This window comes from Hypoxylon fragiforme (assembly GCF_022984875.1).
Source record: "Hypoxylon fragiforme strain CBS 206.31 chromosome Unknown GGS25scaffold_2, whole genome shotgun sequence".
In the NCBI taxonomy this organism is placed as follows: domain Eukaryota; kingdom Fungi; phylum Ascomycota; class Sordariomycetes; order Xylariales; family Hypoxylaceae; genus Hypoxylon; species Hypoxylon fragiforme.
The window spans coordinates 637,083-655,074 of NW_026054757.1; the positions used below are offsets into that span (position 1 = coordinate 637,083).

The following is a 17,992-nucleotide window of genomic DNA, read 5'->3' on the forward strand; positions in this document are numbered from 1 at the left end:
CAAAGACATCCATTCAACCTGCCTGACCTGCCTGGGGCAATAAGAAGGAAGCAAAAAGGGCCCAGTAAAAGCCAGCAAAGGAAGGACCCTCGACCCTGACTTAAGAAAGCACAACAATTCCCCCTTTTCTTACGTCCTTCTTTATTACATGGACTGCATTAGGAGATGCAAACAATCAAGAGCCAGAGCCAGAGCCAGAGCCAAAGCCAGAGCCAGAGAGAGAGAGAGGCAGAGTCAGAGACAGACCGCCTTCCCCAGATGGCCCAGGTAGTTCAGATGGGGGCCAGTCGAAGGAATCAAAGAACAGGACTGATTGGGTTCGAAAAGACGATCAATTGGGATGGATCAATGGCCGATGATGGAACCAATCGGGACTTGAAGAAGAAGCATGGATATATGTAACATGGTGCTACTAGGTATGTAGGCAGGAATACATGGATAGTTCAAGTTGTGCATCATATATGTGCACTTGGGTTAGTAGACAAGAAAGAAACATGAGAAGAAACATGAGAAACAACTTGAACAATGTTGAGCTCGAATTTATTAAGAAACTACTCTGTACTATGTATGTAGGTACAAACAATACCTAATTTGTAGTAGCAACCTTGAACATCGAACATCGAAAATCGAAAATGGGGGAGGCTTGTGGCTTCATCTGTCCCCTTAGTTATATAACTAGTGCTGTACCACATAAGGTAAGCACCTAGGTTAGGTTACTAGGTACTAGGTAGCCAGTGTCTAGCGCCTTGGAACAATTGTAGCACACAACTTGAAGGAACATTGAACATCAAATTGATTGAAGCCCTGGAACATTAAAGTTAGTGCACTATATGTATGTACTATTAGAGGGAAACAAATCATTCAAGGTTGATGGATGGAATCAATGGATGAGAATTGCGGTACGTAACATCCATTTAGCACCGGGCACCCTAGCTAAGGTTGAAAGCCCCAGCAGGGACTACCTAGGTTAGTGCCTAGTACCTACCTAGTATGCAGTATGTAGTAGCAAAGCAGCTGCTAGGAAGGGGGATTTATTACATCTGATTTGCGCAAATGATGAAAATAAAGTGGATTCGGACCTAGCGGAATCGGCTTTCTAGATTAGCGTTGCGTGTCAGTGCTTCGATTGCCTTATCAACGTTATCATGCGCTGAACAGTCACGAGTGACGAGTCTGATCTTCATTGTTCACCATCTTCCAAGCTTGTTACGAGTCTTTCGTCTCTCCTCTGCCCTCTGCCCTCTGCCCCCTCCAGCCCTCTACCCTCTACCTGGATTTACTAAACATGGTACCTTTCCTGCCTTCTCGTCCCGTGGACAAATCTGATCGCCTCACCTCAACGACTTCTGTTGCCATCCATTGATCTCTCCTTCTTTCCTTACCCCGGATTATTCTGGTCTTCCTTCTATTCTTCTTCTTCTTCTTCTTCTTTACTCATAATTACCTATTATTACTACACTCCTCCCTTTAAGGCGGCCTTCTCTTGTATCCATCCATCCTTGTGATTATCCTTCCTCGTAATTCGACTTACACTATTTTTATCTTATGCTTTTTTTATCGCCATCGATATACTTAATCCCATCTTTAAGCTTCTCAACCTGACCCGGTCTAGATTAAGACTTTCTGTACACAAACCTGTACCATTGAATAGCAACATACCTGCCTGTTTTTAACCCCTGTCAATAGAGGCAAGAGTCATAAGAGTCATAAGAGCTATCTTAAGAACATTGAACGAAAAACAAACTGGAGGTGAGAAGCTCGAGCTTGCTTGCCTGTCTTGCCTGCCTGTCTGCCTGCCTACATGCTTCAAGTTGCTTAAAGAAAGAAAGATACATACATACATACATACATACATACCTACTACTCACTTACCAACGTTTGGTATCCCAGACCGAGTCATTTACTTGATTATCGGTCGACCCAACCACACCCAAATCACACATGCAACACATACTCAACTAGTAGGAAAGCTACATTTACATTATTCCCCCATACTCGATATTGCAGTTCAAGGCTAGCTGCCTCGCCTAGTATCTTCGCGAGCTCTCATTGACACATCCCACCCCCCCATCCTTCCCATCACCCCCTGTCCACCACCAGAAGGTACCTACATACACCCTACATACATCGACAGCTACCGCATACGGCACCTATTCATCTACGGTTTCCTACATACATACTACATACTACATACATAACATACTCACACACATACATGAAATACATGTACATGTAGTACTTGTAATTGTACCTACATATACATACATACATACACACACACACACACATGCTTACATCGATACTTCGTACCTCCAGCATCTCTAGCATTGGATCATCCCCAATCTACGTAACCGTTCATCTGGTTTGGTAGACTGATCTCTCTACCTTTGTCGTTCAACCGTCATCTCATCTCTGCATCGATACTCTTTCGTCCCTTTTCTTCAACACCTGGGGAAGACAAGGCAACAGTTCAGTTGGTTGTCTAGTCATTAAGAGTATAAAGATTAGTTATATTGGAACAATACCCTTGTGGCCTAAATCTTGCCGTGTCTGTCATTCGAGAGTGACACAGACATCCCCGCCTTTCAAGGTTCCTGTCTTTCAAGGGCCTCGATTCTCCTCCGACCGACCTATCGGATACCCTGCCTTTAACGGAGTACATCAATTACATCCACTTTGACATCCAGGTCCCAATCCTAAGCCTCACTCGAATCTTTTGACTGGCTTCTTGTTGTTATTCGACTTTACTCACGCCAACGCCCGCCTGTTGCATCTTTACCACCCCCTTTTCTCATCGACGAACCGGTTCCGTCTGCGTCCTGTTTCATCCTCGCTCAACCTGAATGTGTGTGTACATGACGCATACTCGAGCGACCGATCTCAACCCGATTCCCTTACAAGCCCACGGGCTACATTAACCAAGCTTCCTGTCATAAGCCAATCCACACAGGAAGCTATGGCCGACCATCGAGCTCCGTCGGGCTCGTCCTCTCGTCGGACGAGGACTGGCGAGGATATTGTTGGTCAGTTCATTCTTGGCTCTGAGATAGGAAAGGGCAGCTTTGCCCAGGTGTATATGGGCAAGCATAAGGTTTGTATCCCTTTAACATGTCATCTATCTATCGTATATTGTTATATTTATTACGCTACGAAAACAATTTCATTTTTTTTTCTTTCGCGATACCCCATACTCCATACCTGAACAGGCGCATGTTGCACGAATCTTTCCCCACGATCGTGAGTCACACGCAGGTAACAGTCCAGCTAATGGAGATGGAGCAGATGTCCGGCGCCTTGGTGGCTATCAAATCCGTCGAGCTCGCGCGACTGAACAAGAAACTGAAGGAGAATCTGTACAGCGAAATCAAAATTCTCAAGAAGCTCAGGCATCCACACATCGTTGCTCTCCACGACTGCGTCGAGTCCTCGACCCACATTAACCTAATGATGGAATACTGTGAATTAGGAGATTTGTCACTATTCATTAAGAAAAGAGATAAACTTATTACACATCCTGCAACTTGCGACATGGCGCGAAAGTATCCTAGTGTACCAGGCGCTGGCCTTCACGAGGTGGTCATCCGACATTTTCTCAAACAGCTCGCCAGTGCTCTACAATTTCTGCGAGAGGGCAACTTTGTCCATCGAGATATCAAGCCCCAGAACCTATTATTACTCCCATCAGTCCAATATAGGGAGACCAGTAAAGATAGCCGCCCAATACTCAGCGCTAGTAACGATTCGTTAATACCGGCTGTTGGGTTGCAATCGCTTCCGATGTTGAAGCTAGCAGACTTCGGATTCGCCCGTGTGCTCCCTTCAACGTCACTCGCTGAAACCCTGTGCGGATCCCCTCTCTATATGGCGCCGGAAATCCTCCGATACGAACGATACGATGCCAAGGCAGATTTGTGGTCTGTCGGGACTGTCGCGTACGAGATGATATCTGGCAAACCACCATTCCGAGCTAGTAATCATGTCGAACTTCTAAGGAAGATCGAAAGTTCCGATGCTCAGATCAAATTCTCGCGGGAATGTCAAGTAACTCCGGAAATCAAAGCATTAATTCGGGCACTTTTGAAGCGTAACCCCGTCGAGAGGTTAAGCTTCGAGAATTTCTTTAACCATTGTGTCATTGCTGATGACATACCCGGTCTGGTTGAGGACGATTTACCTAAGATCCAAAGAAAGCCGTCAAAGGAAGTACGTGCTGCATCAAGAAGTGACGAGGTTGACCTGATTCCGCGTCGCATGCCCAGCCATCGCCGCTACGGTACCGATCTAGACACGACTGGTCAGGATATTATCTCTTCTTCGCCAAGGGAAAAGCCCTTGAGGTCTTCGCCTCTTGCCTCCCCAGCCGAATACAGCACCCAGGAAGCACAGTTCCAAAGTGCAACGCGCGCCTCGCAATCCCCACGAGATGAAATCGCTCCGGGTCTTGGGATTCGGCGGCCAGTATACCCAATACCATCTACATCAGCTCCCGCCCGACCTTCCCTTATCGAGGATCGGCGGAAACGCGGAGTTTCTAACGCTTCAGTCAACAAACATGGCCGTGACGGCCAAATCCCACCGTATGAGGAGACTAGCAGGGGTAAAAATATGCCTGGGCACTCCGCCACGGACGAACGAACAGCAGTAGAGCAGGATATCGCCTTTGAGCGGGATTACGTCGTTGTAGAGAAGAAGCACGTAGAGGTGAATGCATTTGCCGACGAATTGGCCGCTAAGGGAGCACAAGCACAGGCGTCGTCTCCTAGATCGGGACAAATCATTCGTCGTGCTACCCAACAAGGCCAACCGACATCGACGACGGGTGCAATCCCCGCTCAACCTTCCAGTGCGCTCCAAATTGCGCAAGGCAGACAACGACCAGAACATTACCGTCGGGGCTCCTATGACAAGAACATATCCGGCAGTCCTAGTTCCGCAACATCTGCGATCTACAATGCGATATCTGATGCAAGTTTGAGATTCTTCGGCATCAAGTATCCAACACATCTACTTGGCAAAGGCACATCGCCTCCACACCCCTACAATGCGTTTCCAGCATATCCTACCCCTACTGCTCCGGCCGGTCTCATTACTGATGGACGTCAAGGTGGACCTATCGATGAAGACTTGCGGGTTGCCCAATGCATTGAGGATTGTGCAACTCGTAGCGATGTTGTTTGGGGGTTTGCTGAGGTCAAGTACAAGCAACTGGTACCACTGGCACCTTCGATGGACCACGGTCTTGGTGGAGTGTCCGCCGATAAGTTAGCCGAGGACGAGGATGATGGTCTCACTGTGGAAGCGATTGTGTCACTTTCCGAGGAGGCTCTTGTCCTCTACGTCAAAGCACTTTCGCTTCTCGCCAAGTCGATGGACATCGCAAACATATGGTGGACGCGCAAGAACCGCATTGACACCAATTCCTCGCAGCACTTCCTCAATCGCGATCCAGTAAGCGCTCAGAACCTAATAACGAGAGTAAATTCGGCAGTGCAATGGGTCCGCAAACGGTTCAACGAAACCCTAGAGAAGGCCGAGGTAGTGCGGCTCAAGCTACTCGACGCTCAGAAGCAGCTTCCAGATGATCATTCCAGCCATCCGGCAAACAACAAGATGGAACCCGCTTTGGCCGGTACCTCTAGTACCGAAGGTATCGTATTAACGGCAGGTCTAAGCGCGGAAAAGCTGATGTACGAGAGGGCTCTAGAAATGAGCCGTGCTGCTGCTATCAATGAAATCGCTAACGAAGATTTGCCTGGGTGTGAAATCTCGTACGTGACTGCCATCCGCATGCTTGAAGCGGTCCTAGAAAACGACGAGGATATATCAAAGCGCAGGTTATCCGGGTCCTCGAAGGTTGAGCGTGATTTGATAACAGAAGGTTCGTCTGAAATGAACCAGGACGATCAACAATCTGTTCATAAAAGTATGTGCCTTCCATACCTATAAACCAGGAAAACGGCTGGCTAACTTGACCAAGTGATCCGAATGATCAATAACAGACTCTCATCCCTTCGCAAGAAGTTGCAGATGATTGCCAATGCCTCTAAGGCCCAACAGGACTTGGCCCGAAAACGTAGCGGTGATATTACACCGCGCAGTGTTCCCACAGGTACTTCATGACACGAAGGGATCACCATTTCTCACGACGTATGACGACACGTAAAAGATTGCACTACAACTCTGTACGCCCCGCGGCCTGCATAATTGTTTATTAAGACGGGTATCAAAGCTACATTAGCGATGGCTAGTCTCATCGTTTTCGACAGGATTCATCAACAGGCGTTTTGGGCGGCAACTTGATTTCAATTTCATTACACCTATAAGCATTCAATTTCATCTTCTATTGTGGCCGTTGAACCGGCATCTCATTTTCTTCTTTTTCTTTCCTTCTTTCCTTCACAAGGAAATGATTCTAGGGTCTCGAGGCGTATGCTTATTGGATGATGAGAGCATCATTTGGCCCTCGGTGTAAGTTGGCGTGTTAGCACAGAGCACATCTCTGTAGCAATGACTGGCGTAAAGGCGGGGGGATATACGGCACCAATGATTCTGTGGTTCTCGGCTTCTACAAGCCTTACTCACGGGCGATATGGGGTTCCCCCCGAACATGTCTGGCATCTTTTGCTTGTGTTTGTTTTTTTGTTGTTTTCTGTTTCTTTGCGACGACCGAATACCCCCTTTGGAAGATCATGGGACTGTCCGTGGCGAGGGAAAAGGGTCATTTTGTATCTTGCTTCTATATCCTCTCTCCCCCCCCCCTCTACTCTTTTCGGTCGGTGTCATAGCAGACTTGTCGGGCTCATTTGCTAGAGTCGAAGTCGGGGCTTGGTTGCATGTGGTTTGGCACCACGACTCCCTCTGTAACTACATCTGTATAAGGCAGTCTTACTTACCGTTCTCATCATCGTATTAGCAACTAGGAAATTGACGGTGTCTCGGTATTTCATCTTTTATTCTACATTTTTATCTTTATTCATCCCCCTCTTCCCTCTGCTTTGTTTTTTCAATCTGATTCTTGGACTGTGTCTAGTAGTAGTAGTAGCAGTTGTAGTACATACGTTACTATGAATAGATACTCGTGTAGTCACTTGAACTGTGGAAATTAGAGCCTCGTAACCTGTGACTTGTAACTTGTGACTTCCAAGGTTATGACTTGTAAGTATTACGTAAGGTTTAGCATGTGGTCGGGTGTCACGGTTATTCAGTGCTAGGTATAAACAGGAACTGCTTGATATATACCTAGTAAGTACTTGCTCTTTCTATGTACAACCAGGTAGAGTATTCTGACTACCTGGACTACACATGTGATAGCATTGGTGTGCTTTACACAATGGCAATTGGGAAAGGGGCTTAGTACCTAGAGTAGGTAGGAGCTTTGCTCCCTGGTGGTTCAATTGGGCGTTAGTTACTTAGTTACCTACCGTAGGTTATTTACCTACATAAGCTGCCCAGGTGCCTGCCTACCTACCTACCTACTTACCTACCTACCTACCTCGTATGCAGCAGCGTCTTTCCAAGTTCAGCTTGCTTCTTGGGGACTCTGATGGGCTTTGATGAAGATAACACGGCTGGGATGGCTTATCAGGCAGAGGTAGCTCACGTTTCGGCGTTTGGTACATATGACGAAGTTGCGCGTCTTGGAACTGGGCTGCGCGTGTTGTAGTGCCTGAGCTAGGTGGGCGGGGGGTTGTTAGGGAGGTAGGGGGGTAGGGGGGTAAGGGGTAGGGGGGTAGCTGCGGTTGATGGTCATGGATTGCTTGTCTTCTTTTTTTTGCTACGTACCTACCTAACTATGTATAGTATATTATATTGCGGCGGGTGAAGCTTAGGTCGACGCTATGTATGTTGGCTTTCTTTCGAGTTCTAAGTAGTATGTATGTATGTACTAGATATCTAGGTACTAAAGATATCTAGTAGGTGCCCAGCTAGGGAGGCACTACACTAACCTAACCTAGGTACAGTAGGTACCTAAGCTTGAGAGCTATATACTGGATTCGGGTTAGACGGACAGCTAGATGGATAGTCGAGTGTAGGGAGGTAGGTAGGTAGGTGTTCGTTGTGCATGTGTCAACGGTGCCAGGTACATACATATGTAACACGGCAGGGTGGTAGGTAGGTAAAAGGTTCAGGTCGTGTCTGTTCTGATCATCATCTACCCCCTTTTTTCTTGTTTTCCCCCCTCTTGTCATCGCCATCGTTCAAGTTGTTGCGGTCTTGCTTTTTCAACGTTACCTACCTACTTACCTATAGTAAGCAGCGGGCAAAGTACATAAAGGAGGTACATACATACATACATACATAGCATTCACGGTAGATGTATACCCTCGGTACTAGGCATAGGGCGTATTCTACTAAGGGGGGAATATGCGGGGAAAGCTCTTGGAGCTAGGTTGAGGGCCGCAAGGTCTTAGCTACTAATTTACATATGTACATGTGTAGGTATGTAGGCTTGTTTACTTTCAAGTTACCACCAACCCAGCTCTGGGTAAAATATGTGCACATGTGTATGTATGTATGTATGTAATGTCATGTCATGTAATGTCATGCAAGTCTTAGGCATGTCTTGTAATACTAAACCTGGTTTTTCTTTTTTTCTTTTTTTTTTTTGGCAAAATTCGACGTAACGAGGTGACATCCATATGGAGAGATATGTAGCGACTCTCTCTTCCCGTGACCACCATTTATTTATATACTATGTACACAGGCTGCCAGGTTATATTATACATACATGTACATATGGTAAGACTGTACCTGACTGACTAGGTAACCTACGTAATAGTAGCTCAGCCCCCCCTTGTCTACAAGTCAGCCGAGTTTCGACGATGACGAAAGAGAAGAGGGGCCATAAGTAATGGGTAACGGAAGCTTGCGCGACTTTGCATATCCTCGTGTGTTTTTTCTTATATAATCACCTAACCTAGGGTATGTTGTGTGTGGTGTGGTGTGGTTTATCATGTGCATGTGTGAATGACATAAAGACAAAGCTTTCCGGGCTGATCTAAATATAGGAGCACTTGAACTTTTTGGAGTAGGGACTCGATGGGGTTTATGTAAGTTTCGAGGTTGGTCTGTCGTTATTAATTAGATAATTGAATATAGTTACTCGGCTCGGTTCTGTAGATCCCAAGAACCACTCAAAAAAAAAACATAAGAAAAGAAAAGAAAAAAGATGGTGGGGTTTTTCTTCTTGAGCTTCGAAAGAACTACATATTATTAGTTATCTAATAGCTATAATAAGTTTTATATTCCGACGATCATCGATGCAGAACTATGTAACTTACTCCTCTTAACCTACCTCAGTACCTAGCCGGAAACCCTCCCGCGCGTAAGCATTAAGCAAGGTACCTGGTATGTAATCATCATACGTGCGTGCGTGCAATGCTTGAATGTCGATAACTATTAGGAGAAGGAAAAGAAAAGAAAAGAAAAATTAAGCTTTGTACAAGTCGTTTCGTTCCATGTGCACAGGTGCCTGGGAGCTGCGCTGTGACGCCAACATGGATGCAGATCTGGTGCCCGCTGTAACGCGGTGGGAAAGAAAAAAAAAGGCTAGGGGAGAGGAGGGGGGGGGGGGGGGGGGGACGACGTCATTTTTTGATCTGGGACCTGAGTTGGTAACTAGATAGATACAAAGAGGTGGGTTGGTGGGTGGGTAGGTATACTAGGTGCTTACTTAGGTACTATAGCAGGTAACTATTATTGAATCTTTTTTTTTGTTTTTTTGTTGCTTATGGGACGAAACAGGCGGAAGCTCTTGTGTATGCTACCTATAGGTATGCTAGCTATTTGCCTTCCTAGGGTATCACCAGACATGTCGGCATATTATATGCACTTATTGATAGCTATCCCTATATCATCAATGTTAATATGTGCGCTTTAAAAGGCAAACAGAAAGCCCCCAAAAATAGGCCCGTCAAAAAAAAAACCCCCCGTCCACTCTTTTCCTCTTTCTTCCTAGCCCTTTCCGTAACAAAAATACCTGTCAGAATAAGACACAACTGGGGCCGTTGATGTGGATTGGGGGCTAGTATGTACCTACCTACTTAGGTCCTAGGTAGGTAGGTATGGATGTCTCTCCTTTGGGGGAGGGGGGGAGGACCTTGGCTTCTCGTCCTATCAAAAACTTGGAAATGAAGGGTAGCGTATGACGCTGACAGGCATGAAGAAAAAAAACTACCCGGCGTGGGTAGGCTGGTCAATAGGCTGGTAATAGGTAAAACAGAAAATAAGGTGGCAACGGGCAACGCAAGTTCAATGTTTGCAAGTTTATAGTTGAGTTGTGTTGTGTTGTGTTTTGATGCTGATGCTCGGCTGGCTTTAGGGAGGGACCTGCTGACTGCAGGTACGTAAGATCTTTATTGGTTGAGGACTTGGTATGTAATATTTGTATTGTATATAACTACCTATAAGTTACATATTCAACTATTGCTATGTGGCTTAAGCTGCTGGTGTTGTCAAAGCTGTGACGCCGAAGCAACCTCTTACATATGGCTGAGAGTAGCTCATGTGATATCTAGCCCTACATATAGGTAGGTAGGGATCTAATTATAGCTGCCGAGAAAACTTGACTGTTATGTATTATTTGCTATCATCACTGATATGCATCACCATCATCATATGCATTGAAAGCAAGAGAATGAAAGTTCAAATGCAGCTTAAACCATGTTTCAGACAAAGAATGCCAACCCTGTTTAGAAGGATACGAGAAAGTCTAGAAGTACCAGGTGCCATCTAGACCCCCCAAATCCCCAAATCCCCCCTGATTACTACCATTAGTTTCCAAGGTCAGATCTTTGTTCCCGTGCCAGGCCAGGCTTCACGGGATGCTACTACATACATACATACATGTATGTACATAATATAGGTATGTAGGCCTAGAAGTAGGTACTAAGCAAGGCAGAACATTGAATAACATAACATCCATTCATGTCACGGGTATGTATGTATGTATGTAGAACATTAATGCAGAAGTTGCAGAAGTAAGAGGAGGAGGAGGCTTAGCACAGTTTCTAGCACGGCTCTTCGCAAAGTTCCGGCCTTCCCAACCGTTCAACCATGAATGGTCTATATAGAATGCGGTATGGGGGGTTTTAGAGTACGGTGGACTTTACCGGCGAAGCTCCTAAATGGCCACATACTTTTGGGCTTGGACTTGGCTAAACGTAGTTTATTGAGTCTATCCTCATGGCATCTCTACAGATACGAGATAAGAGAGTTTACGCCGTGTCAAATGAGGGAACGCCATGTGTTAAAGGGGGAACAAACCCAGAGTAATGGCCGGGCCTTTGGACGTTTAGTAAAACAGTCCGCTATGATACATACAACATTTTACCTACGTGTGTGTGTGTGTGTGTGTTTGTGTGTTTGTGTGTCCGAGGCAGGCATATCTTCGAGATGGTTTGGTTTATACTATGTCAACACTTTCTTCCTCTTCCTCTTCATTTTCCTTTCCCTTTTTTTCATATTGTGATAGTCCAGTTAAACCCCCAATGACTTTATAACGATGCCAAGCACACACAAAGTACAATACAGTGGGTGGTGGGTTCTAACGGCAGGACGGCTTTAGTTGATATATGGGCCTGCATACTACTAAGGTTAGTAGTATTGTGAACATTGAAAAGGGAAGGACAACTACAACGTATAGGTTATAAGCTGCCTCTTTAAGGCTAACAACTTGACGGGAGAAGAATGAAGAAATTGAAGAAACTTAAGTCTGTATTCATGGACACTTGAATTTATAAAACCTGTGAAATCTAAAATGTACCAAATTTTATTAAATTGACTGAATTAATATCAATGGCTGGGGCTCTTGAGTGAATACATGTATTGAAGGAAGAAGTGAGATGCTACGCTACAGTGACTTTATTTAGGAGGATCCAAGGTACCTAACATACCTAGGTTAGGGTAGTACTAAGTAGGTAGTACGCACTGTAGGCCCTAACCTAGGGGCTTATGCACGTCTTGAATGATCCAATAGCCAGCACTGTATTGTAGAGTAAGAGCGATCAAGCAAATACCTCCCACCCTCGACCTCTCAATTCAATTCTACAACAGTCATTTCCTTACATGGATGCAGGATAGAAGTACCTACCTAGGGTAGTACTGGGTAGTACTGGGTATTAAGTGGTATTAATAGGTACCACATGCAGATAATTACAATAATTACAACAATTATAATAATTACAGTACATACTTCCACCTGCCTATTGACCTAATTGACCTACCCGCATGTCCACGGGTACATCTTTTTTAAGAGACTCTTTTTTTTTAATATCTTAGCACTTGAGCCCACCTATCGTACTATTGAGGCCACCCGCATTCACTCGCTTCTAGTTCCTCCATCTTCAAAACCTTTAACCCTTTACCACTTTACCACTTACCACATTTTACCACCTTATGCTTCTCATGAATGCACGAATGCGTTAATAATTGTCTGTTGCAGTAAAGCCGTCAATTTCCCCAACTATCCAACATTACTGGCCTTACCCTGAAACATTCACTTTTCACAGTTTCTTTTTTCTTTTTCTCTCTTCAGCTAGTTATCAGCGACAATCAATCAACAATCCAAGTCCAGTCCAATCCAATCTACTGTACTGTAGTTACTGTCCTATACTGTATTGTACTGTCCTGTATCTACCCACCAGCAGCAACTCCAGAGTCCCTCCACCACCATACACCATCTCACACCCACTACGCCCGCCGCCACGTCCACACGCAACCTTTACAACCGACATCGTGTCGCTACTTTACTTAGTACACCACCCCCCTCCAAACACGACAAACACGGCGAACACTCCGAGTTTCCACTATCTCACCGCCGCTTCACAAGCTACAACTTACAAGATACAAGTCCATCTCTTGCTAGAGATAATACAGACTGGAAATACTGGAAATATTGGAAATAATACATTGCGCGCATCCGTTGTTCACAACGCATCATACTAAACCAGCCCTGCTGACGGTCGCGGTCACCGTCGCCCGCGCGTCATAGACACCATGACGTCCGCCATCACCCCTTCCAAACCACAGCAGCAAACTCAACAAATGAGTCCACCCCATCATTCTCATCATCATAGTCATAATAATCCCGCCTCACCCCCTAGCAAGCGAGACTTGAAGTCGTGGTGGAAGAGCTTCCAAACTCGAGCAAAGCATCAGGACTCTCAAGGTAAGGCCGATCGCACTTCCATTCCAAAGGCCTGCCAACTCGTCTGCATTCTCCTCCGGGCTATTACAAGATTCAGAAGCGCACGCGATGCAAGGGTATTCACTAACATGGCCACCCAAACAGAACCACAGCACAAGGGTATCTTCGGTGTCCCGCTACGACAGAGCATTACCTACGCGAATGTCGCCATTTCCCTGATTGACGAGAAGGGCGAAAGCTACATATACGGATACGTGCCAATTGTAGTAGCCAAATGTGGTGTGTTTCTGAAAGAGAAAGGTTGGTGATAATTATATTATTCTTATATAAGGCCCGATCTCAGGCCTCAAGACATTACGCTAACAGAAGCAACACCACAGCCACCAATATAGAGGGAATCTTCCGTCTTAGCGGCTCCGAGAAGCGCATCAAAGAGCTCAAGATACAATTCGACTCACCCGATCGATATGGCAAGGGGCTTGTGTGGGATGGATACACGGTTCATGATGCTGCTAATGTTCTTCGCCGGTACCTAAATGACCTACCCGAACCCGTCGTGCCGCTAGACCTTTACGAGCGCTTCCGAGACCCCTTGCGCGGGCATACGAAACAAGCTGTGGGCGATACCGAGGGCACACAGCTCGTCGATAATTTTAACGAAGTTGAAGCTATAGCAAAGTATCAACAACTTATTAAAGAGCTGCCTCCCCTCAATCGACAACTGCTTTTGTATATCCTAGACTTGCTCGCAGTCTTCGCTGCCAAGGCCGACGAGAATCGAATGACGGCTCAGAACCTGGCTGCCATTTTTCAGCCCGGAATGCTCTCGCACCCACAGCATGCCATGGCACCGGAGGAGTACAGATTGAATCAGTGTGTGATCATTTTCCTGATTGAGAATCAGGACCATTTCTTGATTGGTATGCAAGGCACCGGGACAGATGAGAAAACTAAGCAAGAGATCGAAAAAGGTCCGCCGACCTTGGTGACGCCTGCGACGCCAAGTCGTAGCACTGGCGTTGTCCGATCTGCGTCAAATGCAAGCGCCGGCGCCGAGAGCGTCAGCAGAGACGGCAAAATTAGGAGGAATCGTTCAACTTCCTCACGTCATTCGCTCCAGTCTAATGGCGCATCTACACCTGGTAGCCCTGCACTGACGCCTAACAGTGGCCTTGCTAGAAGCAACACCGTTCCGTCCAAGAAATCCCCTCATCTTCCCTCGGGAAGATTCCCCACCCGACAAAGCTCGCCAACCGTCGCGGTGGCTCCCGCTTCGCCCTCGCCTGCTGGATCTGCCTTAATTGCTCCGCCAACCGTGGCTGAAGAAGTACCATCAGCTACCACACCGTCCCCAGCAGCATCGCAACATCTCACCCCGATGGCAGCGGGGTCGCCACCGGGCGTTAGAAGCCAGGAAAGATTATTAAGTCCTGCTGCAGATGTAATCACTCCCCTCAAGGAGAGAAACCTCCAGAGCCTTTTTCTCCGATCGCCGGAAGGCGAAAAACGACAGCCCAATAAGTTACGCAAGAAGCGGCTGCCGAGTAGTACTAACCCGAGTGCCCAAAGCTCGACGGCCTCGTTACCTCATTCAGAGACGATGTCCCCGGTACATGAGCCTACGACGAACAACCTACTAGAACACAAAATACCTCACTTGGAACCCTCCATTTCGGAGAATGGCGCGTCTGTCGCAACTTCAACTCCATCAGAACCAACTCCTCGAGCATCCCAAGTACCATCTGGGACTACCGTTCAAGCTGAGCCGGAGGCTAATCATCATACGCTGAACATACTCAAGCCTAAAACCTCACCGCAAACCTCCTTACACTCATCATTCAACGACGGATCTGATGTCGATCAAACAGAAGAGGCCGCGCGTGCCCCTTCCGCGGAGAGTGGTGAAAAGAACCGCCGCTGGCGCATATCCCGACGAAAAGAAGACATGGCAGGTTACCCCCCTCAGAATATGAGTGGAAACAGCAACGCCGAAATGAGTACATCTTCTGTAGGAAGTGGGCAAAGGGCACGAAAGAGCTGGACCGGTGATTCTTCGGATGTGGCTGCGACACTCGCAGAGAGTGAAGCGGGAAGTAGAGAGAAGGAAGAAGTCAAGGGACCCTTAGGATGGATCAAGACTAAATACCGTGAAGCTAAGGAGAACGTGGAGATCAAGCGCACAAAGTCTCCTCCGAGGGACCAAACTCAGGGCTTTCTTACTGCCGGAGGAAAGAGTGTCGATACCATGGGTAGCATAGACGAAAAGGGAGCGCCACCGCCAGCTGCAGTCCCTGCCCGGGTCACCACACCGGGTCCCGAGCGGAACTCCGCACCCGCTCCCCACGATGTCCCGTTACCGAACTCACCGCCACCTTCTCAAGCGACGCACAACGAAAGGCCCTCGAATACTTAGGAGGAACAAGCTCCCCGCCGTGGTAGCGAACGTTTTGGTTGGGGTATGACGATTAGGCTAGTCAATCAACCAAATGCGATTATTCGCAAAACTCGATGGAAGTAGTTATGATGGGCAGGCTTTTGAACAAAACGCTAGAATAATCAGTGCCGTCTAACTTTTGATATCTTGGGCGTTTTTCTGCTTGTCTAGAAGAGAGAGAAAAAAGAAAAGGGGCAGACGAAAACGAAAGGAACGGGCGAGCAGATGGGTTTATTTGCTTGCTTGCTTGCTTGCTTGACGGATGGCTGGATAGGATGGATAGGCAGGCGGATGGGGTGATTGTTTTTATTTGCCCCCATATCAGAAGTTTTGATGACGAAGTTTATGAATGTGCGTTCAAGATAATTGTCTTAATTCGGGGGAAGTTGAGAGCCGACGATGAGGTCCACCCACATCCGCTTTTGTATTCGCGGGAAGTGGGATGGGAGATAGTGCAAAGGGAAAGCAGAGAGAGAAGAAGAAAAAGAAGAAGAAGAGAAGAAAGGAGGGATAGGATTTGAACTGCTTCATCATCATCATGGATACCCCCCACCCCCCCTTTTTTTTTCACCCCCTTATCATTCTTCGTTTTTTACTTCTTCCTATCACCCAAAACCCCCCTTAGGGGGCTAGCAGGTAGTTTTGTGTACGTCCTCCAAAGACTTTTTTTTTCTAAAAAGAGAAAAAAAAAATGGGAGTCTCGCCGGCTGTTTTTGTTTCTGTTATGAATCGTTGTTGTAATGTGGAATATATTTTTCCTCCGAGGACCGAAACTATGTTGCCTGCCTGCCCTATCTTGCCCTAGCCTAATCTTGCCCGGCCTGACATGGCCTTACCTGAGCTGACTTGGCGTAATGCATTCTTGTTCTTGTTGTAAGGCTGTTATGGTCGTATCCCACATTCGATCAACGTCTTTGGAGTTCCCATATCCATCCCCTTGCTAGTGGGTAAGTAATGGTTTTGTGCTTTGGGGTGGGGGAGGGGGGGTTTGATACGGAGTTAATTGTGTAGTTGTTTTTTTTTTTTTTTTAATCTGGAAAGGGATAGGGGGTATGTTAGGAGTTGGGAGTGCATGTGAGGAGTCGGGAGTTAGGGGTTTAGGGGTTTAGGGGTCAGGAGTTGGAAGAAGGGGGGTGTGGGTTAATTAATTATAGCATCTTAATTACTTGACTACTAACTAGGTACTAACCTAGTAGGTAGGTAGGTAGGTAGGTAGGTATGCCTGCCTACGCAGATAATCGATACATTTTTTTTATTTTTTATTTTTTTGATAATTTGATAATTTTTTCCAAGGTTGGTAGCTATAGAAGAGAGGCGAGGAGAGTGAGAAGAAAGGAGTGAGGAGAATAGGAGGGGAGGGTAAGGGGATAAGATAGGAGGGTATGGGAAGGTCGGGAATGATTCTTCCTATACTTTACTCCTACATAACATATCATATTTTACGATGATTAGTAGATGGTTTGGTGTTGTTGTTGTTGTTGTTGCTGTTGCTGTCGCTGCTTTGTCGGAGCTTCAATGCTCTCTCTCTATATAGGTAGGCACCTACCTACCTCCTGCGGTGACGACCAGACGGACGGGCGGATATATATATATATATCTCCCACTCCCGCTTTACTCGCCTTTCCCGGCGGGTGTAGTTATACGAAAATCCGGGTTGAGTGCTTGTGTGTTCTGGGTGTGAGCACGTCTACGGGTCTGGTCTACTGAGCAAGGGAGTCTGAGAGTTATGTTGGGTGTTTAATTCATCGTATCGTTTGTGTGTGTGTGTGTGTGTGTTTGGAGAAGGGGTGGGGATACTTATCATGGGTTGAAGATGGTATGTATGTCTTCTTATATCATATCTTTTGCTAATATCTTTATCGGTTATTGGGTAAATTTGCCGCCTGCCTCGCTGTTTATCCTGTCACTTGCTCGGTATATTATCTTGGATGATTCCATTAATCATATAGGTAGTAGCGGCCTCTTCTGTTGCTTAACTAAGTGAATAGGGGTTGTAGGAGCTAATGGTCAGGTGGTTTTAGGGGCTGGTCGTATAGTTGGGAGATTAGGTAATGTAATGGTCGATAGGGGGGGTATTGATAGGGGTGTAGTATGGGAAAATATTCTGAACGCTAGGAATCACATTGGCTTAATTTATATATTCATTCACGTCTAGTTTAGCTTTTCAATTGATTTGGTGATTGTGTAGGTAAGTGCCTAAGTATCGGCTTTTACAACTGCGATGGATGTGTTAAGCTGAGGGTGTCCACGTGACACGCTTTGAAGCTGCCGCTTTTCTAGGTATGTAACCACCTAGGTACGATTTACATCGTAAAGTACGGACTGCTAGGTATGTGTGGCATCTCGGGGTCTCATGGATATTGAGATCCACCATAAATCCCTATCAATCGACGGATTACGGTTTCACGCAG

The 17,992-nt window shown here is 46.4% G+C and overlaps 2 protein-coding genes across 2 annotated transcripts; both read left to right on the forward strand.

The window, feature by feature from the left end:
• The first annotated feature begins 2,885 nt into the window (after positions 1–2,885).
• GGS25DRAFT_108522 (Serine/threonine-protein kinase ATG1) lies at positions 2,886–6,355 on the forward strand. The gene is made up of 2 exons (XM_049256020.1): positions 2,886–5,923; positions 5,978–6,355. Exons 1-2 carry the CDS (start codon positions 3,109–3,111, stop codon positions 6,118–6,120), a joined length of 2,958 nt encoding a protein of 985 aa, XP_049119718.1. The 5' UTR covers positions 2,886–3,108; the 3' UTR covers positions 6,121–6,355.
• Positions 6,356–12,996: 6,641 nt separating this feature from the next.
• On the forward strand, positions 12,997–15,560 carry GGS25DRAFT_512765 (RhoGAP-domain-containing protein; the record flags this gene model as incomplete). The annotated part of the gene is made up of 3 exons (XM_049262816.1): positions 12,997–13,168; positions 13,292–13,447; positions 13,528–15,560. 3 exons carry the CDS (start codon positions 12,997–12,999, stop codon positions 15,558–15,560), a joined length of 2,361 nt encoding a protein of 786 aa, XP_049119719.1.
• Positions 15,561–17,992: the final 2,432 nt, after the last annotated feature.